Source organism: Pipistrellus kuhlii, unplaced genomic scaffold (assembly GCF_014108245.1).
Source record: "Pipistrellus kuhlii isolate mPipKuh1 unplaced genomic scaffold, mPipKuh1.p scaffold_m20_p_59, whole genome shotgun sequence".
NCBI lineage: Eukaryota > Metazoa > Chordata > Mammalia > Chiroptera > Vespertilionidae > Pipistrellus > Pipistrellus kuhlii.
Window position 1 is genome coordinate 1,501,246 of NW_023425561.1, and position 21,220 is coordinate 1,522,465.

Sequence of the window (21,220 nt, forward strand, 5' to 3'; positions counted from 1 at the left end):
GAGCCAAACCGCCTTCGACTTTTGCAGGAGAGTTTAAAAAAGTACCTGGAGCCCAGTGGTGTGGCTCTGGTTGAGCATAGATCTATGAGCCAGGAGATCACAGTTTGACTCCTGGGCAGGGCACATGCCTGTGTTTCCTGCTTGATCCCTAGCAGGGCCTCCCTAGCAGGATCCCTAGCAGGAGGCAGATGATCAATGATCCTCTCATCGTCCATGTTTCTCTCTCTCTTCCTCTCAAAAGTCAATAAAAATATACTTTAAAAAATAACTAGTACTTTAAAAATAAATGAAAAGGTAGCTGGCAGGATAATATGACTATAGTGTGATGTTTTGTGCTATTTTGAAAAAATTTAAAGACTTTTTGGGGGCGTGGGGGAAGGTAACTGGAATTCAAAGATGTTATTTAGAATGTGATTCTGTCAATATAGGGACGTCGAGGAGGCTAAACTCAGACACAATATGTGATTTTCCCAAGATCACCCAGCATTTTCTCTCCACGGGGCTGGGCCACCTCTGCAGCCTTTCGCAGCTGGGAGCCAAGGACGCTGAGCGGGTGCTGGTCTGGGACGAGAAGCCAGGATAGCAGATGGAGGGTGATCAAGGGAAGGGAGACAGGTGATGGAATAATGCTGTACTTGACAGGTGACAGACATATTGATAGGTTGGGTGACAACCGAGACGGGTTTTATGAGCTGACCCCACCACAAACGGACACGCGATGGGAAACTGCTTTAGAATCGCGGGGACGCCCAACAGCCTCATTTTCTATTTAGTCAAAGAGCAGCACGCACAGGAGTTCCCCGCTCCCCGTTCAAGGTCTGAAAATACCCGACAACTGACGGAAAGAAGCGAAGAGTTGGACTCGGCTCCACTCGAGGGAATGACCCGGGGCTCGCCGGGCCTCGGGTGTTGCCGGAAATGGCCGACGCCGCCGGCTGCGGGGCGGGGCGTGGGCGGGGCCGGCTCTCCGCACGCGGGCGGCTTCGGGTGTTTCCGGAAACTGCCGAGAGCCAGCCGGAGTGGGCGGGGCCAGGCCTGTGGGCGGGGCCAGGGCACCCGGAGTCGCTTCGTGCATTTCCGAAAACAGAGCCGAAGCCCGGTCCTCGGGGTCGCGGAGGCGCGCGCGCCCCCGGGGGTTGCCTTCTTCGGCGTTTCCGGAATCCGCCCGTAGTCGGTGGCCGGGAGCAGGAGGCCGGCCGCCCTCCCGTCCCAGGCCGATTCGGATGTTTCCGGCTGCCGCCGGCGGAAAGAGCCGAGGGCCGGCGGTGGCGGCGGCCATGTTGGGAGCAGCAGGTCCGGCGGCGGCTGCCTGTGTGCCGGGCGCGGAGCAGTGCCGCTGAGGGCAGGGGAGGAGCGAGGCGGGCGGCCGGCTGCGGCGGCTGAGAGTAGGCGGAGCGGCGCGGCCCGGCCGAAAGGCGGCACAGCCCAGCCGGGGGTCGGGGGGGTGCGGCCCGGAGCCGCTCGGAGCCGGCGCGGCCTAGCCCGAGCGGCGCATCCCCGGGCTGGCGTGAACCGCTGCCCGGCCTCCCCGCACCCCCGGCCGGGGCCCATGCGGCGGGTGCCTCTGCTGTGAGAAGCCCCGCCCGGCCGGGCTCCGCGCCTTCCCTTCCCTCCCTTCAAGCTTCTCGGTTCCCTCCCCTGAGGTACCGGCGCCATGTCCAGCGCCCGGACCCCCCTGCCCACGCTGAACGAGAGGGACACGGAGCAGGTAAGGAGCTCCGAGGGCTCCCGGGATTCTCCGGCTGGGCCCCTGCACCTTGCCGAGCCTTCTCCCCCCTCTGCTCTCCTCATGCCCCTGCTGCCAACCTGCAAGCCCCAGCTGCCCTGTCATCCGTCTTCCGGCCCCGCACATCCCCCTCCGAGCCCCGTCCTGGGACCCACCTCATCCGGGCTGCAAGCTGCACACTTGTCTTTCTGCTGACCCCCCCTCGTCCCCTCCCCGCCCTCCCGCGCTCTTCCGTGTTACCTCCCCAGCTTCCTCTTCTCTTCCCTTTTTTCTCAGGGGCCCTTCTGGTCTCCCTCCACCCACGCTCACAGCAGCCACCCTCCCTCTGCTCAGCGGGTAGCACCCAGCGATTTGCTGCAGGTCGTGCTCCACCTCTTCCTCTGCCTCTCGAGCCTGGTGTCCCCTCCGCCCGCGCAGGTCCTCCCGGCCCCTGGTTGTCACCCTCGGGGTCCCTGCCCCGGAATGTGTTCTCGGCCCCTTTCCCCCCCTTCCAGTTCCCCAGTTGTTTTGTTTCTGCCCAGCTTCTTCCATCTCCAAATGGTGCTCCCCCTCTTGCTTGCAACCCACCAGCTCCACCCTCATCACCTTTCCAAATCCTTCGCCTACTCTTCGCTCATCACTTTCCCTCCTTCTCCCCAGCAGCTCCCCGTGCCTGCCTGGCACTGGCATGTGTTGCTTCCGCGTTTCCCCTGCAGCTGTCATGCGCGTACTTTTCCCACAGGTTGCCTTTGGGGTTCCAGTCATCACTCCCGCCCGTCTTTGGGTCCCTGGTGCTCCCTTCCCCTGGGGTTTGGCTTTTAAACCTCCAGGCCCCCTGGGTCTCGCTGCCAGTGCTTTGCCAGCCCCTGGCAGGGGAGAGATGCTCTTTCAGCCACTCCATGCACACAACCTGTTGCTCAGCTCTCCTCCTCCCTTGCCTCAGCACTGCCCTGGCCTTTCTCCCTCCCCCTGCCTCTTCCCTCCTGGATCTGCCACTTTTCCTGGTCTCGTTCTCCTGGCCTGCTGCCTTCGTTTCTCTGCTCTCACCCCCTCTGCCTTACTGTGCCTCTTCATCAGGATCGCCCTTCCCTGTCCATATTAGTCTCCTGCCTTCTTCACGTATTTATTTCCCCACATACGCTCCTACCCTCTCTCTTGCGTTGCAGCCCGCCGTGCAGGCATTTTGCACACTAGTCTCTTGAGCTGCTCTCTCCCCGTGGTGCTGACAGTCACGACTGTGGCTTCCCACCCAGGCCTTGGCTTTTCTGTGTCATCTCACCTCCGCTGAGAGCCCCTCCCCTTTCTGTCACCATCTCCGGTGTCCCTTGCTGAGTGCTCCCTGCCTGTCACACCTTCCCTTGCGGGCTTTGAAAAAAACCTGAACTTGAAAAAGGAGCCCTCCCCTGGGGCCGCAGTGCTTTTTGCATCCTTTGCCTCATTGCGTTCTTTATATTTTCCTCTTGTTTCCTCCTTTATGCCATCGGGACCCTTGCTGTATTCTCTTGCATGTTAACATGTTTCTCTGAAAAATATTCCCTCTTTTCACCCTCCCTACATTTTTTCTGGTTGCCCTCACTCTCTGGCCCCGGGCAGGCGGGAACTCCGGAGAGGGCTGGCCCTGGTTCTCCTTGTGCGGCCGTGGGCCCTTTGGTTGCGGAGGTTGAGAGGGATGGCTGATCTCCACGTGGCCGCTGTGGGGTCTGCACGGGGCGGGTCTGGAAGCAGGAGTGTGGTCTGCTGGCCCTGGTCTCCCTCGCTGGCCTGCTGTTTCCCTCCTGATGGAACCACTTGTTCTAGGCCCTCCCGAAGCTGCCTCTTCCATTCCTTTCCCTCTCGCCATCGTGGTCCAGCAGGTAAACCCTGCTCAACCAGAGGACTTTCCCAGGCTGTTGATTAGGAGCTGGTAGGAGGAGGCCAGGTGACTGACGGCACCCTCAGGCATTTGGGGAGTGGCGATGAGTGCCTGCTCCCAGGGAGGCTGTGGGGGGCATTGTGCCCTGCAGTGGAGGGCACCTGGCTGCCTTGGTGCCAGTCTACAAACTGTAAAGGTATTCTTGCCATGGCCTTTTCTTGTGATGCGTGTGTTAATTTCTTCTCCTCCGTAAGTGCTGAGCGCATAGTAGGCACTTGGTGCACACCCATTGATTGTATGATAGCAGTAATCAGGGCACCTTTTGGCAATAGAAGCTGCTCTTCGATAACCTTGTGCGGAGCAGTGGCTGCGCACATTGTCATCCTGTCCCAAATTCCCAGTCACTCATCCGGTTCCTGCTCTGTATGGTCTTAGGTTCTCCTGAGCCGCTTCATGGCTTCTGCTCATGGCAGCCAGTCTTACTGGTAACTTGATGTTAAGTCTCATCCTATTAAAAGCACAGACTTTGGAAAACCTTGGGTCCACCATCACAGGCAGGTACCTGTACTGTTTAAAGCAAGAAAGGAGGCCACAAGATGAGCCGCTGGAAGCAGTGGCTCCTTCAGAATCCGTGCCGCGCGGGGAGCAAGGACGCTCTCTGGTCCCGTTGCCGTCCTGGCTGAAGTAGTCAGGGGGCTCAGTCTGCAATAAGCCGAAATGCCGTGAACCAGAAAGCAAGGGATTTGGTTGGGCTGATTTCTTCCCCCCACAGTCCTCTATCACCTTATTTAGATTTAAATGATTTAAACTGGCTTCACCAGGAACTGGTAAACAGACTCCCCTGGTTGTCCTCAAGTTCCAGTCTCTTGTCTTCCTCTCCCCGTCTTTAAACCTGTGGCTGATGAGAAGCTGTTTGATCCCACCTGAATTAAACACACAAATTAAACACACACACAGAGAAGATGTTAGAGCATGAGAACAAACCTTGCGTTGTAGGAATAGTGCCCGTTTGCTGTCAGCTCTGCTGCTAATAGAGAAAGGAGGAGATAACAGCAAGTCAAGCCCTGCCTTAGCGTGCTGGTGGTGACATGTGACTTCGGATGTGCTTCACAGTCACAGCCTCTTCCTCTGGCAGGAGGGCTGTGGCCTCCTGGGCTGGGAGTTTGGGGGATTCTTGGTCTGTGAGCCGAGCTTTCTGTTCACTTTTCCAAATGGCTCCTCTGGCCTGCAGGCTTGGCAGTGGTGGGAGCAATCAGCAAGATGACTGCTTGCCTTCCCAGCCAGCAGCAGCAGGAGCGGGACGGTGTGGAGAGGGCCCAGCCTCCAGAGCCGACCTGCGCTGCTGGAGCTCCCGGTAACACCTGCGGAGGCTGCCTGGCCCCGCTGCTCCACCTCTGGGCCTGTGGAGCCCCGAGAGGGGGCCCCTGGGAGAAGACGGGAGCCTTTCCCTGCGCCCCCTCTGCTGCAGGGGCAGGGGAGGTGAGCTGTCATTCTGGGGAGGGAGGGGCATTGCTCATTCTCAGTCTGGGAAGAGGCATTTGGAAATCTGGGTGAAGAGAGCAAATCCAGCATAGGATCGTGAAAAGACCAACGGAACCACTTCAAATACATATCCCCTGGCTCCCAGGGCTGGTTCTGGCAGAACGTTGCCTGAATAGTTTGGTTCTGGTGGCATCGAGTAGCGAGCTCCGTCAGACCCCATTTCCCCGCAGCCCGCTCTGGGCGCCACCTCTGCCCTCTGCCCTTTGACCCCTTGGTGCTGCTTTGTAGTCAGGGCTGCGGGTAAACGTCAGGCCGTAGGTTCTCATTTCATGGTTGGCCCTCACAATCAGGTGTTCTGAGAACTAGGGCTTTGGAGTCCCTGGAGTTCATAGAATTGCCATCCCGTGACCTTTGACCCCAGTGAAGGTAACTGCTAGTAAGTTCTAATAATCTCTCTGATCTGTGGGTTTGGGGAAGTGGCTAAGCAGACGGATACAAGGCAATCATTCAGCGTGGCTGCTTAAACTCAGGCATGCGGAGGGATGCTGGGCTTTCTGATGGAGCCCAGAGGCTGGGCGCACAGGTTTTTTCGTTGTACGTGTCTTAAGCAGCGTTGATGCCTCTGAGGGAGGAAGAGATTGAGAATCTGTGTACCTGAGAGATTTGCCTGGTTAGATCTGAGAATCAGAAGCTGCTCAGACCAGACCGCTTTCTCTTTGGCCAGAACAGCCTAATTCCCCGTCGGCATCTGACCAGGACTCAGCCATGCCTTCATGCACTCTCTCTCATGAGCACTTAGCCACCTGGCTGGCATCTCTCCCCCAGGAGCTCCCATGCCTTGCCTACATGTATACATTATGCCGTCCTGAATGAATATTTTATGCCTAGAGTGCAGCCACGCTTCAGACTTTGTGGCCATTACCGACGAGTCGGCGGGGGGCTGGGCGCCACCTTTGGCCTGATGATTGTGTCTCCACCAAATGGACTCCCCTCGCAGCACTTTGAAGCCCATTAATGGACGGGGAGGCAGCTACCTCAGCAAATGGAGAGGGCGAGGAGGGTGGCCGCCTTCCTGCCCCGACCGCCTGCGCGGCTTCCTCCGGTGGCCGGCGGAGACGGGCTCAGCCCTCCGCTTGGAGAGGCGCGGTGGGGAGGGCGCCTTTTCTGTTAGCTGTGGGGTGCTGCCAGGGGTGCCCCTGTCCTGTCAGAACACACATCGAGAGGGATGTGGACAGGTGGGTGGAGTTTAAACACGGCCCTTCCTCCTTCCGCGAAGCTCAGCGGAATGACAAACCAGTTAGGTGGCGAGTCTGCTTCTCTTGGGGGGAGATTCCAGCGTTTGTACATTTTTCACTTGAAGCTTGGATTTTCCAGGCTTTCTCCCCGCCTTCATCAGACACCAGTGAGTCACTGAAGTGTTATCTGCGCTTTCCCCTGTGTCTCGCAGAGGGAAGAGAAGCCTTTACAAACCTGGTGGGGAGGAACCACCCGTTTCCCACCGGGGCTGGGGAAGAGGCCCTCTGTCCCCGTGTCAACCCTGCGGGCTCCCGCTCTGAGCAGAATGTCCCTCCCTGCCCACCGTCTCAGACGCTGAGAGGCACACCTGATCCTGAAACGCCAGCGAGAATCGGGCCTCCTGGCTCCCAGCTCTCCCTCCGAGGGGGAGGGACCCAGCTCCTTCTCTGCCCACTGGACCTGCTCCTTTCGGGGATCAGGCTGATCGCTTCATCGGAATTGTGGGGTTTTGTCTAGAGCATCTGAAGTTTCTTGGTCCCTGTGGGTAATTCTTCGCACAGATGTCTGTCTTTGGGTTGGTGCTCATTTCCCCCTACTTCCATGGATTTCTTTTTCTGAACCAAACAATTAATTTTAGACTTAAAAGCTACGTAGTGGCAGGTTGGGTAGGCGGAGGGTGAAATGGACACGGATGTTGGTGGCTAGCTGAATCCTGTGGGACAGTGGGGGTGGGGAGGGCGGTGAGGAGGGGTGTGTGTGTTCAATGGCTGGCTCCAAGCCATCTTTCTCTCTTTCACATGAGGAAGGCAGAGCAGACCAGAGGCTTTGCTGTGGAACCAGTCAGGCTGGTTTGGGGCAGCCTCGGCCTATTTTCCTCTGTTCTTTGGGAAGTTGGCAATACGAAGGTCTGTCTCCTCTGCTCTGCTCAGTGAGGCGTGAGCGGGGACCATGTCTGTAAACACCCTCTCCCCCTGACACTGCGTGGGCCTCCGAGCTGAGGCTCCACGGGAGTGGGCCTGCTCGGCACCCATCCACCTGCAGGCAGTGTGGTCCCGGCAAGCTCGGGAAGCTCGAAGGTACAGCTCCTTTTCCTGGGCCCCTTTGCAGTTCACCGCTTGGCAAAGGGCCTCAGCCTGGCCAGAGGGAGGGACTGGGTCTGTGCTTGGCTCCCCATTTGTTGATCTGGAAGGAAATGTGGACTCTTAACTCCTGGCGGTCGGGATCTGACTGCTAAATCCAGTGAGACCCCAGCCCCCTTGCCTCGGTGCGGTGGGCTGCCTGTCCGGGCTGCTGGGGAGGGACCGGGGAGAGCCGTTTGGGTCGTTGGCGACAGGTACTGGGCGGAGGGACAGCTGGGCAGGCACCTGAGGGAGGTGGGAGCCCTCAGCCGCATGTTGGCCCTGTGTGAACAGCGGGAGGGGGAGGGCGTACCGGGCTCTGAGGCGCCATGTGACGGGTCTTCTCGGCACCCATCCACCTGCAGGTAATGCCGCAGCCCTTCCGCCTCTCACCGCAGAAGGCCCAGGCCTGGAAGTCAGGGAATGAAGGAGCGAGGCTGCCTGCGAGCGCTCCCGCCTGGGCCCTGGGCCCTGGGCCGGAGGGCGGCTGCGCCTGTGGCCTCTATGGCGATCTTCTCCCCAGCAGCATTTCGCTGAGGTTTTTTTGGGTTGCTGATAATCCTGTTGGGGGGGTGGCCCCCTTTTCCACCATCTCCTTTGGACTCGGGGGTTGGCTGGCCTTCCCCTACCCTGTCACTCCCCACTTCCTCCCAGTGGCCGTCCTGGGCCGGTTGCGCAGCGGTGTTGGAAGTCCTGGGCTTTGTTTTGCCCACGGAGTTTGAGCTACTGCTTCTCCGGTCACGGGGCCCTCGGCTCGCACAGCTTCTGGGTGCGGGAGCCTGTGGCAGAGGGGAAAGGAGCGCCCAGCACTGAGGCTGCAGGCGGGGGTTTGGTTGTGGTTGGAGCAGGTACAGCGTGGTGCCCTGTGCTGGAATCTTGGGTTAGACCCCTGTGACCTGGGGCTTACTTCATTGGCCTCGGCCTGCCCGCTCCTGGTGAAAGAGGAGGAACAGCAGCAGCTGTCTTTGAGGTGTCGTTGTGGCTGTTAGGAGAGTTAATGGATATAAAGCACTACAATAGGTCGTGGCAGGATGGAATCATCACTGTTTAAATGAGCAGCTTACATTTCCTCTGAGTATCTCAGAACTTTAGATCTGGGCCCTGGGAATTTCTCTGCAATTGATTAAAAAAATTGGCCTCACTTGACTTTTTATGTACCCTCTGGCCCCAAGGTTATAGCCAGAGGGATAGAAAAAAGAAAAGAGAGAAGAAAAAAAAAAGGAAGAAAAAAAAGAATTTGGCCTCTTGGGGTCCCAAAGGTGCTTTTTCTAGCATTTCTGTTTGTTTGTTTTAAATTTATTTTCTATTATTATTATTATTATTATTATTATATATATATTTTTACCAACCAGCGATCTAAAAGAAGTCGAATGTTATTGGGAAGGCTTAGTTCTTCTAAGAGCACTTTTTTAAAGTTCACTTATTTTCATGTATCGGTATTAGGCCATCATACTGATTAAAGGGAAACCCACTGCCCTCTGCCTGCCGTGTCTCTGTGCTGCCTCATCAGCGGCTGGAAAGCCAACCCAGACCCCGGAGCGAGGGCTTCCTGAGGTGAGGAAGGGCCAGCAAGTGCGGGGTTCCTCCCGCCACGGCCTTCCCAAGGGCAGCGTCCACCCTGTTTCTCTGAAGACCGTGTGGGCCTGAGCGCTGAGGGTTTCAGGTTCCTTGTTCACTGCGGGTTCCTGTGCCGCTGCTGGTGGCTCCCGATGTGACTAGAAAGCCTTCGGGTGAGGCCGGAGGTCCCGCCATCGCCCAGCTCTCCCTGTGGGTCTGCGGGCTTGGACTCTGGCCGGGGTTAGACCTCAGTTCCTGGTTGTCTCCCCGACTTGCTCTTCTAGGGCCTCTGCCTTGTCAGAGCAGCAGGTTGCCTTGCTCGTTCTTTTGCTTGTTTTTCTCACGTTGCAACTGTTGCGGGGAGGAAGGTAACAGTGTCGTCTCGGGGACTGTTTCTGTCACTGCGCTTTCCTCTTCCTTTTGACCCTCCGCTGACTTGTCTCACTTCCTTTTCTTTTTTTCTTCCTCCTGTTTGGCCTCTTTGAACCCCGTTCCTTCATGATTACTGTCCGGCTCAGGTTTTCTTCTCCACGTTCCACTCTGCCTCACCTGCTTCTGTGCTCTTTGTGGCGTGGCTCGGAGAGGAATTTTGATAGTCTGAGATCTCCTTGATGTATAGAATCCCAGCACCACCCAGTCCTTTCATTCTCCTGTTGCTCTGATTTCTGTAAAGTTAAGGATTTACTTCTTTAGAAACGTTTTCTTTTTATGTCTCCAGAGCCACCTACCTCAGTAAAGCTAGGCTTGGCAGCCTGACAACTTATTAGGGACAGCTTCCCAGTTTCCCTGGTGACAGGGTCTAAGCCGCTTCCTCTGGCCTATCAGGAATGCCATAATCTAGACCCTGTCTTAGGAGAAATCCGAGGAAGCACTTGTTAATTTTGGTAGCACAGCCTCGGCTAGGTTGCTCAATGGTTAGAGCATCTGCCTGCAGACCGAAGGGTCACAGGTTTGGTTCCTAGCGAAGGTGCAGGCATGTACCTGGGTTGCAGGTTCCATCCCTTGCCCCAGTCAGGGTGTGTGCGGAAGGCAAATTTATATGTCTCTCTCACATCTCTCTCTTCCTGCCCCTCCTCCCTTCCACTCTCCTAAAAATTATTGGAAGAAATACCTTTGGGTGAGGATTAATTTAAACAATGTATTTTCAGTGTTACAATGCAGTCTTTGCAGTTTGTTTCACTCTCACTCTCTCACCAGTATACCGTGGAGTTTTCCAGAGGCTGAATGATGTGTTGACATCATCACTCTTGGCTAATGAAACATGTATTCTGTATTCTTGTTTTCTACAATTTTTAAGGTAATGCTTTAAGGTATAAATGTGGAAGTTTTCAATGATGAACTCAGGTTGTTCTCAGTACTTCTGTGTCCTTACTAACTTTCTTTAGTTGTGTCTGCTATAATTTCTGTAAACCTCATTATCTATAATAATCTATATTAATAAAAGCGTAATATGCTAATTAGACTGACATCCTTCCGGATGGAGTCAGGGCTGAAAGGGAAGCCCAGGTCCCGGGTGCCTGCCGGCGGGAAGCGGTGCCGCAGGCAGGGGAAGGAAGGCCTGTGCCCGCACGAAGTTCGTGCATTGGGCCTCTAGTTGTTCAATAAATCATTATTTTGAAATCCCAGTATCTTCCCAGCATCTTTGAGAAAACACAACAGAAGTAAGTACAACTCACTTTTGGGGCAGCTTGTAATTTTTTAAAATTTTATTTTCAAGTTATATTAGTGCTTAATTCTATTTTATTCTGAAGTAGAAGAAAGCTTATAATATTTCTCTTATATTTAAGGATGGATTGTTGGCTTAAAAAAGGGAGAGTAGGAGACTTGCTTTCTCACACACATAACTGCAGTGTCTGTTTACTGAAATGGACGTATACACAAGTGAAAGGGAGGAATGACTCCAAAGAGACGGGGCAAAACTGTAAGAAATGCAAAATGATGATAATAATTAAAACAGGAAAAGTTTTCTTCTCAGCTTTATAGATGTTAATAATGTACCTTATTGTGTCTTAAGCAACAGCACTCTATTGTGTAGTATTATAGTGCCAGTTCAAGACCCATCAGTCAGAGTTTGGAGGAAAAGGAATTGACTATTCTAACTGTACACACCATGAGTTCTTTCAGAGCCAAAACTTGCTCCAGCTTTTCAACCTAGAGGTGAAAAAGTCACTGAAGCCTCAGGATAAGTCACCACATTGCTTTGGCGGGAACGGCACCAGTAGCCAAAGACCAGTGAAGTCTTGAACTGCTGACGTTCCTGTATGCCTGCTGGATGGAAAGTTAGCAAACTCAGGGCATTGACTGGTCAAACTAAAGATTTAGCTGCAAACATGACGATTAATATTTTGTGTACAGAATTTCACTTTCGCCTTACAAATGAGCACCTTTATAGACATGGCTCAGCTTGTATCCGCATCAGCTACACTTCAAAAAACATTATTACATGAATGCTCAGCGGCAGACACAGAGATGATGAGTATGCCCAGGGTTGGATAATCTTTTGACTCTGATTGCTTCTCCCGGGACAACTTCCTCTCCACTGGCTCCGTGGGTGCACGGCCGTGCAGAGGGGTCTGCTGGCACCCGGCATGCCCAGGCAGGGACACCACCTCCTGGCGGCCGGAGTCCCGGACTTTGTTCCTGCTCTGCGAGCCGTTTTCACCGAATGTCCTGGAGAAAGCACCACAATCAGGAACGTCTGTGCAATCCCAGTCCTCAAGCAAAGGCTTCTGGGGTCCGAGTGAGAAGCAGGGTCCGCGGAGAACAGTGCCCGGCTTGGGAAACGTGCTTGCGTGTTGGAGCGGAACCAGCTGCGTGGGTCATCGTTTTTACTTGAAAGAACAGCTGATGGACAAACTCTAGTTCTTCATACTGGAGTGCTTCGTGAAATGCATTTTCTTGAAATTGAACAAAGCGAGTCTGTCACCATTGCCAGGGACACAACTCCAGTGTTCAAGTGAAAATCAGAATTTTGGAAAATTTGTATTTGTCAAAGAACTTGTTTTATGAGATCAGTGGTAAAATTAATGGAATATGATCTTCTGATGTTGTATGCATTGCCAATATTTGGAAATTCTGCATGAGTCAACAACGGAATATTTTCCAAATCGCCAGTGGATAAAAGAGCCATTCAGAGCGCAAGATGACCAATGGATTTTAATGTAAAAGTACACAAAGGGTCACTGATAAAATTTCAGATTGCACATTTGAACCAGCCTTGAAAAACTACCACTGTTACCCTGGCTGGTGTGGCTCACTAGGTTGAGCCTCGCCTCCTGCACCTAAAGGTTGCCAGTTTGATTCCCAGTCAGGGCACAGGCCCAATTACGGGTTTGATCTCCAGTAGGGGGCATACAGGAGGCAGTCGATCCAGGTTTCTCTCTTCCTCCTTCCCTTCTCGCTCTCAAAATCAATGGGAAAAAATAGCCGCAGGTGAGGATTAACAAACAAACAAACAAACAAACAAAAACATTATTTAAAAGCCCAAAGACCTACCACTTGTTGCCTCAGCTGGATGGCTTGGTTGGTCAAAGCTTTGTCCTGTAGCCGAAGCCGAAGCCGGGTTTGGCTCAGTGGTAGGACGTTGGTCTGCGGACTGAAAGATCCCAGGTTCGATTCCAGGCAAGGGCGTCTACGTTGGTTGCGGGCACATCCCCAGTAGGGGGTGTGCAAGAGGCAGCTGGCCGATGTTTCTAGCTCTCTATCTCTCTCCCTTCCTCTCTGTAAAGAATCAATAAAATATATTTAAAAAAGAAAGAAAGAAAGAAAGAAAAAGAAATGCAGTATAAGAAAACCCAGCATTAAAAAAAATTTTTTTTTTGAAAAAAAAAAAAAAGCGCCGTCCTTATACCAAAGATGTTGGGGTTCAGATCACGGTGTGGGCTCATGCCTAGGTGTCAGGTTCTATTTCTGGGGGACCCCTACGGGAGGCGGCCTATCATGGTTTCTCACTTCCTTTCTCCCCTCGCGTGAGGATAAAAACAGCATAAACAGACCACTTGAAGAGTTTTGGTCTAATATCAAAGAAGAAAACCTGCAGTATCTGAGTGGCTATTAAACTCCATTTTTCAACCACAGGTCTGAGTGAAGTGAGATTTTCTTCATACCTTTGAACGAAAACAATATTTTGAAACACATTGAATGCAGAAGCAGATGTGAGAAGTTGGTTCTCATTCATTAATCCAGACATTAAGGAGTATACAAGAATGTAAAAAATGCAACTCTTGTCATGAATTTCATTTTATTTCTTTAAATATATTTTTATTGATTTCAGAGAGGAAGAGAGAGAGAGATAGAAACATCAATGATGCGAGAGAATCACTGGCTGGCTTCTGCACTCCCCAACTGGGGATCGAACTCGCAACCCGGGCATGTGCCCTTGACCGGAATTGAACCTGAGACCCTTCAGTTAGATGACTGACACTGTCCACTGAGCCAAACAGTCTAGGGCTCATTTTCCTTGAAATAATACAGTTTCTTTATTAAGTATAAGTTATTTGGCCCTAACCGGTTTGGCTCAGTAGATTAAGCATTGGCCTGAGAACTGAAAGGTCCCAGGTTCAGTTCCAGTCAAGGGCATGTACCTTGGTTGTGGGCACATCTCCAGGAGGAGGTGTGCAGGAGGCAGCTGATTTGATGTTTCTCTCTCATCAACGTTTCTAACTCTATCCTTCTCCCTTCCTCTCTGTAAAAAAAATCAATAAAATATATTTTAAAAAAGAATAGGTTATTTGGTTATAGGTTATTTTGAAACTAAAAAGTGAGAAAACCTCTGTTGTAGACAAAACCCGAGTTGATGGTTCCTCTTAGGTTGGTTACTTGTGATGACCTCATAAAGAGCGCTAGTTTATAATTACCAGCCGCATATAATCTGCATAAGCCTGAGACTGACCCATGTTAATTTCCCTCTTTTAGTACATATAACCCGCCTCATAAGGTGTTTGTTGCTTTATCTCGTTTGTTGATTTGTTTCTTTTCCCTTTCTCAAAAAAAGGAGGGGGGGGAGGAAGGCGGAGAGAGAAACATCAGTTTGTTGTTCCACTTATTTATGCATTCATTGGTTGAGTGTGTGCCCTGACAGGGATCGAACCTGGTGTGCTGGGACTGTGCTACAACCAGCTGAGCTACCCGGCTCCTCTCTCTGTTTTCTTTATTCCTGAATTTCTTTCCTTTTTTCTTATTTTCTCTTTATTCCTTTATTTTTAATTTTTCTCATTTTTTTGGTTTAATTTTTTCACTTTTTCCCTCTTTTTTTCTTTGGCATTTCACACAAAATAAAAAAAAATCATATTCCATTAATTTTACCTCTTTTTTGTTTCTGTTGTTTTAGTTTGTTAATATTTGGATTTTAGTTTTTTGGTCTGGCATTGTGTTTTTGATTGCATTATAAGATCAGTTCCTTAGGCAGACTTCCTTTGGTGTGTGTGAAGTTGTGGTTGGGAAAACATAGTTTTTTCATTAAAAATAAGTGACTCAGGCTAGCTTGGCTCAGTGGATAGAGTGTTGGCCTGTGGACTGAAGGGTTCTGGGTTCGATTTTGGCCAAGGGCACATGCCTGGATTACGGGCTCGATCTCCAGTAGGGGGCGTATAGGGGGCAGCCAATCAATGATTCTCTCTCATCATTGATGTTTATCTCTTTCTCCCTTTTCCTTCCTCTCTGAAATCAGTAAAAATATATTAAAAAAAAATAAGCTCCCTGTATTTAAAAACACACTCAGGTTTACATGTAATGGGTTTATGAATGTTCTCTTAAATTAATGGATACATATGTAAGTCATATTAATTTCCATTTATTAAATAATTAATGGATGCAGTCTATATAAGCAAAGTTTTTGGGGGACTCAGTCATTTTTAATAGTACAAAGGGTTTCTGGAAGCAAAAAGTGTAAGAATCATGGTTAATTCTCTCTGGCTTTGGTTGGTCAATTTCTTGGCAATTTCATAAAAAATCATTTTGCAATTCCCAGCCCCTACTTAGTCCGGACTGGCTCTCAGGCAGCCATTGCTGCCTTGGCTTGCCGTCCTGGCCAGCTGAGGGAGCTGGCTCTCAGCGACCCAAGGGAATTGACCAAACTTGGCTCATTTCTTCCTTTGAGTACATAGCATTGGCCTTGGGATTTTCTTTTAACTGCTAAAACAATTTTATTTTTTAAATTTTGAGTTAATTTTAAACTTAGAAGAGTTGCAAAAATAGTCCGAAGAATTCCTGTGCATTCTTCGCCCAGTTTCCCTCTATGTTAACATCTTAGGTCGCCATAGAGCATGTATCAAAACTAAAAATTATTCTTGGTGCAATGCTATTAACCCAAGTACAGAACTCATTTAGATTTCATCAGTTTTTCCACTGATGTGCTTTTTCTGTTCAAAGATCCTGCAACCGGGGGAAGTGCCCTGACCCAAATCAAACCATGACCTGGCTCATAAGTCGACATTCACCACTGAGCCACACGAGCTGGGCCATATAATTTATTTTACTAATTTTGTAAGTGTAGTTTAGTCCAGTGGCATTAAGTACATTCACAATGTTATGTAACCATCACTACTATTTCTAGAACTTTTTCATCATTCCAAACAGAAACTCTCTATCAGTTAAATAATCACTCCCCGTCTACCCTGCCCCCAGCCTCTGGAAGCCTCTATTATACTTTATGTATAATTTTTCCTATTCTAGATAGCTCATGTAAATGAAATCATACAATACTTGTTTTGTGTCTGGCTCAATTACTTAGCATAATGTTTTCAAGGCTCATCCACATGTTTTAGCTTTAATCCCTTTTAAAAGTTAACTTGGGCCGAAACTGGTTTGGCTCAATGGATAGAGCGTCGGCTTGGGGACTGGAAGGTCTCGGGTTCGATTTCGCTCAAGGGCATGTACCTTGGTTATGGGCATATCCCCTGTAGGGGGTGTGCAAGAGGCAGCTGATCGATGACTCTCAGCGATGATTCTAACTCTCTATCTCTCTCCCTTCCTCTCTGTACAAAATCAATAAAATATATTAAAAAAAAAAAAGTTAACTTGGATTTGCCCAGCCAGAGAGGTTCAGTTGATGTTTTCCAGGCACTGAGAAAAATTGCCAGTTTGATTCCTGGTCGAGGCACATACCTGGGGTTGCGGGTTCAATTCTCAGTCAGGGTGTGTATGGAAGGCAACTGATTTTTTAAATGTATTTTTAATTTTTATTTATTTAAAATTTCTTTATTAAGGTATTACATATGTGTTCTTATCCCCCCAGTGCCCCCCCCTCATGTCCTCACCCCCCCCCCCAAGGCAACTGATTGATGTTTCTCTCTCACATTGATCTCCCTCCCTCCCCGCCCCCCTCTCCTTTCCTCTCTAAGCATGTCCTTTGGTGAGGATTAAAAAATGGTTAACTTAGATTTGGTGATGATGATGATGATATGTATTAAGTTGATATGTTGAAAAATAATTATTAAGATGTTGTAATGGGTTTAGTAGTATTTTAGATTAGTTAATAGTTGAACATTTTCTCTGTTTTAATTATAATACAGTAGCTATAACCCACATAAACAAGCTGTTTGCGGTCCTTGTAATAGGAGTGTAAAGGTTTCCAGCCGGGAGAGCCCTCTGCGGACAGGTGTGCGGTTGATGGGCCTCATTGGCTGGCTGCTTGCAGTGACCTCATAGGGAGCCTTTGTTTTGCAATCCCGGCGTCCTGGCGGGCCCTGCAGGCCGCTGGCAGGCACTCCGCTTCGGTCTCAGTGCTTCCAGCTGAGGAGGCTGGTTCTCAGGGACTTTGACCAAAGTTGGCTTGTTTCCTCCTTCAATACAGAGTACTGTATTGGCTTTTTTTATTCCATTAAAAAGATCATTTGGCTTACTTGGATTTCATTATGACAGAAGATTTTTTTTAAGCTTATAAATTGGCTGTTGGCCAATTCCAAAGTTGAAAACTGCAGAGCTTGCTTCGCCTCTCACCTTGAAGAACCTTGTGCCCACAATAGCGGAGGGCCGGGAGGCTCCAGCCACTGCCTGAGGCCAGCACCCCGACAGTCCCCGGTGGCTGTAGGGCCAACACACTGTGTTGCTCTTTCTCCTGTACTTCACTCCTGGCTAGCCTTGTTGGTAATGCGTGCCAAAGCCCACGCTTCTGTGGGTACATATTATTGTCTCCTGAGAGAGGGGAGCGGATTGGGTGTGTGTGACAGCGTGTGAACTTGATCTTTCAAGAGACAGGTAAAGTTACATCGGATATATTATCACTCTCCATCTTGTCCTTCTGCTTGTCCTCATCCTCTGATTTCTGCAGTACCTCTGACTTACCAAAGCTTCCCTTAGCCCTGTACCTTTGGGCCTCACTCTTGTAGTCACTTGGACCAGCTTTAAGCAGATCTTTTAAAAATGATCTCATTTGGCCAAGACTGGTTTGGCTCATTGGATAGAGCGTCGGCTTGGGGACTGAAGGGTCCCGGGTTCGATTCTGGTTAAGGGCATGTGCCTTGGTTGCGGGCATATCCCCAGTGGGGGGTGTGCAAGAGGCAGCTGATCGATGACTCTCTCTCATTGATGTTTCTAACTATCTCTCTCCCTCTCTGTACAAAAGCAATAAAATATATTTAAAAAAAATAAAAATGATCTCATTTGTTCAGAATCACTTCTCATCAGACTCATTAAAGAAACTGTTTAATCTAGTGCAGTGTTCCCCAAACTTTTAACATATGTGTACCCCTTCTATAATTTCCGTAACGCTGAGTACCCCTCGTACTTATGAGGACGTAGAATTAGGCGCAGTTAAGCACGGTACAGTGCATAACTCCACCAAACTCCGGTGCAACGCGTACCCCCACCAAACTCTTCCCGTACCCTGGGAGTACGCGTACCACACTTTGGGAAACACTGATCTAGGGATTCAATTATATCAGTTTGAGTTACATATAGACCTGCCGGATTATAGCTCTACTCGTATTTCCTGTCACTCGGCAAGCCCCACAAAGCATATTTCTTTTTGAATTCATATGTGGCTTTCATTTCAATTCCAGAATTGAACTTGATGTGCTTTTTCTCTCTTCGGCCGTTGGTCTGTACAGAAGATAGACTCTTGCTTTCAAAAAGCATTTGTTCACTCTTGGCTCAGGCAATGACGTTCCCTAAGTGGTTGGGTACTTTAAGGGTAGACAGTGACCCAGCCCATCCTCTCTCCCAGGGCACGGTGTGTGCCTGGAGTGCTTATCGCTGTGTCTTTAGCTGTAAACGAAATAGCCAACATTTATTGAGCACTTACTTTGCCCCCGCTGCTTGCTTAGCTGTTTTACCTCATTAACTCATTCAATCTTTGTGAAATAGTAGTCTTACCGTTTCCCCACTTTACAGATGGGAAAACAGGTCCCAGAAATGTTGAGTAACTTGTTTAAGGTAAAAAACCCAAGTGGTCTGGCATGTATGTAGGTGTCAAACCAAACCCTGACTGTGGTGAACTTCGGCTCTGGCTTCAGTTGTGCCCAGACAGTAGGACAGAGACTGACTCTTCAGCATCAGCTCCCAGTCGGTGCTGGGTAAGACGGCGCCCTCGTTGGCTTTAGAGTCGGGCACGGGCTCCTCTGCCCGGCTGGTTCTTTCTGCCCCGGTGGCCGGTGCCCAGGTGGCGCAGGTGTGGAGGTGCGGTGCTGCTGCTCTGGCTTACCCCCCGGGCCTTGGCTGTACCATTCAGAGCCGTGGGAACTCACAAATTTACCTAATCCTGGCTCTCACTCTTCGCTAGTTCTTTTCACCTGGAGTTTTAAGAACCCCTTTAGAAAAGCGTCCTGAGACCTAAAATTGGTAACGAACAAGCTAGTGCCCCTGAAGAGGACAGCTGGGAGGCTGGAGGTGACTGTCCTGCGCTGTAGCACCTGTAAATGCTGGGATTCCAGAGCTCGTTTCAAAAGCACTTCCCTTTTCCCCACAAAAAAAAGGACAAAAAGAGAAAGCTTTTGTCTGTGTATCTTAACTGGAGACGCTTTATCCTTAACGAAACGAATGTTCTCTGTACAGCCCTCCTGGGCCCTGCCACACGGGAGGCCGGCTGCTCGCTCTGCCTGGACTGTGGGGCCCGGAGCACCGAGGCTGGATGCACCTCCGTGTGCATTGGGACCCGCCCGCTGTCCTGGAGCGGAACTGTCTTGCTGTGTGTCTCTTCCCCGTGGCCGTGTAGCCTGCCACCGGTCCTGTTTGCCTTTGTTGGGTCTTCACTGGGCTCCCTTCTCTCCTGAAGCTCGTCCCCCTGGCCATCAGGTGGTCATCCCAGAGGCCGTGCTGGTTCTTAGGGAGAGGGCGCCTCGGGAGGCTCCGTGAACTGAGCTCATGAGTTTATGGTTTGATTTCCGTGCTCGTCTCACCCTGGCAGCAGTGCCTTTTCTTTGATCCTGTTAGAAGTTTTCATTTATTCACAAAGTCCTAAAATTTCAAGCCCATTTTCAGCTACAAGGATAAAGGGGTGAGCTGCTGCCCTTGGTTTAAGCATTATTTATGCACTTAAGCCCTCTGCTGCCCTCGCAGAGCGCGAGGGAGTTTGTGTGATTGTATTTGTGTTCAAACCTGGTTCATTTCTCCCAGATCGCGGTTACGTGTCATGTCTAAATGACTTCAGAACCCAGCTTTTTGTTACCGTGGAAAACCAAGGTCCGCATAAACCACTCTGACAAGCACAGCTTTCTCGGAGTGATGCTTCCTCTCCCGCCTCCCATCCGCACGTTTATCTCCGGAGGCAGCTGCTGTCACACAGGTGTGCTGCCGCCGCTGCTTCCTCAGAGCGCGGCTTCCTGCTAATGAAAAGGCCGTGCAATCGGCTGGGCCCACGGGGGCTCTGCCCTCTGTACTGTATTCCCAGCGAGGCCAGCCGCTCCCTTAATTACCACCTCTCCGGCAGGGAGGTGCGGCTGCTAATTGATTAGATGTGACAGTCCTTGGCATTGGTGCGGAGCTCTTGGGGTTGTTTTGTTTTTAAATGAACAGATTTGAGCCAGGTAAGTTTATTTTGGAGAGATGAAGATGTCTATTAGGATTTCCATTTACTAGTCTTATGTCTTTAATGCCATTTCGATATATCCTTCTTTTATTTATTTTTTGTCAATTCTCACCGAGGACATTTTTTCCATTGATTTTTTTAAAAAAAATATCTGATTTTCTTACAGAGAGGAAGGGAGAGAGATAGAGAGCTAGAAACATCGATGAGAGAGAAACATCGACCAGCTGCCTCCTGCACACCCCCCACCGGGGATGTGCCCACAACCAATGTACATGCCCTGGACCGGAATCGAACCTGGGACCTTTCAGTCCGCAGACCGATGCCTACCGCTGAGCCAAACCGGTTTCGGCTCCATTGATTTTTTTAAAAACTTGGTTAGAGGGATGGGAGGGAGAGAGGAAGATAGAGAGTGAAATATTGACGTGAGAGGGACACATAGATCATTTTTCTCCCACATGTGCCCTGACTGGGGCTGGGGGTTGCACCTGCAACCCAGATACATGCTCTTGACTGAGAATCGAGCCCTTGACCCTTCAGTGCACAGGCCAGAGCTCCAACGATGAGCACACTGGCCAGGGTTCTGTGTCTTTATTTTCTAACTTAGTAGTTAGGGGCACTCGGTTAGCTTTGGTGGCCATTTTGGTGCAGGTGAGGAGTAATCGGGGCATCATTCTCCTCCCTGGCTCCTCCGGTGTGCTCCCTCTCTGCCCAGTACACCCGATTCCTTTTGTGGTTTGTTTTCCTTCCCTCCTTTCTGTCGTGGAACGGTTGAACTCTGTTTTGAAATCCATTTTTCAGATAGTGTTTAAAAGCAAACACCCTGCCTTTCTTAAAACTACAGAAACTGCTTGTGAAACAGCCGAGAGGGCAAGTTGCCAAAGCCACAGTGTTCAGACTGATCCTCGGCGACAGGACGGCAGCCACTGCTGTGAGCCTTCCTGATGATTGGGTGTGAGGAGGAGTCTCACAATAAATGTTCAGGTGCTGAGCTCCCAGCATCACATTCATATCCCCGCATTGTGCAATGCTTCATGCTAAACCCATTCCAGAAGAGTTGTGAAGCTAATCTGCTGTCGATTATACAGGAAGGGTTTTAAACAAACCAATTCCCAGTCCCCTATACTTACTTAAAAATTTTTTTAGAAAGTGGTTTCTTTTCGAGGTGATATTTGAACCAAGTCTCTCGCCAGCTTTTCCCATTTTTAAGATGGGGCTAGCTTCAGAATTGTTTTCCCCCCAATGGAGGACACCTGAGCCTCAATCGCTGGGCTCTGAATTAACTGACTCTTTCTTTTAAGATGGCCTGG

The 21,220-nt window shown here is 50.4% G+C and overlaps 1 protein-coding gene across 10 annotated transcripts in view; it reads left to right on the plus strand.

Annotated features, from left to right (window-relative positions):
• The first annotated feature begins 1,060 nt into the window (after positions 1 to 1,060).
• MARK2 (microtubule affinity regulating kinase 2) overlaps positions 1,061 to 21,220 on the plus strand; it is a 53,801-nt gene continuing 33,641 nt past the window's right edge. For 3 of the 10 annotated variants that reach the window (XM_036417379.2, XM_036417383.2, XM_036417377.2), the window contains exon 1: positions 1,062 to 1,708. In XM_036417379.2, coding sequence (XP_036273272.1) covers positions 1,655 to 1,708 — 54 coding nt within the window. In that variant the 5' untranslated portion in view covers positions 1,062 to 1,654. Of the gene's footprint in view, positions 1,709 to 21,220 lie in introns of all 10 variants that reach the window. The other 7 variants (XM_036417380.2, XM_036417384.2, XM_036417386.2 and 4 more) reach the window with 3 other exon arrangements.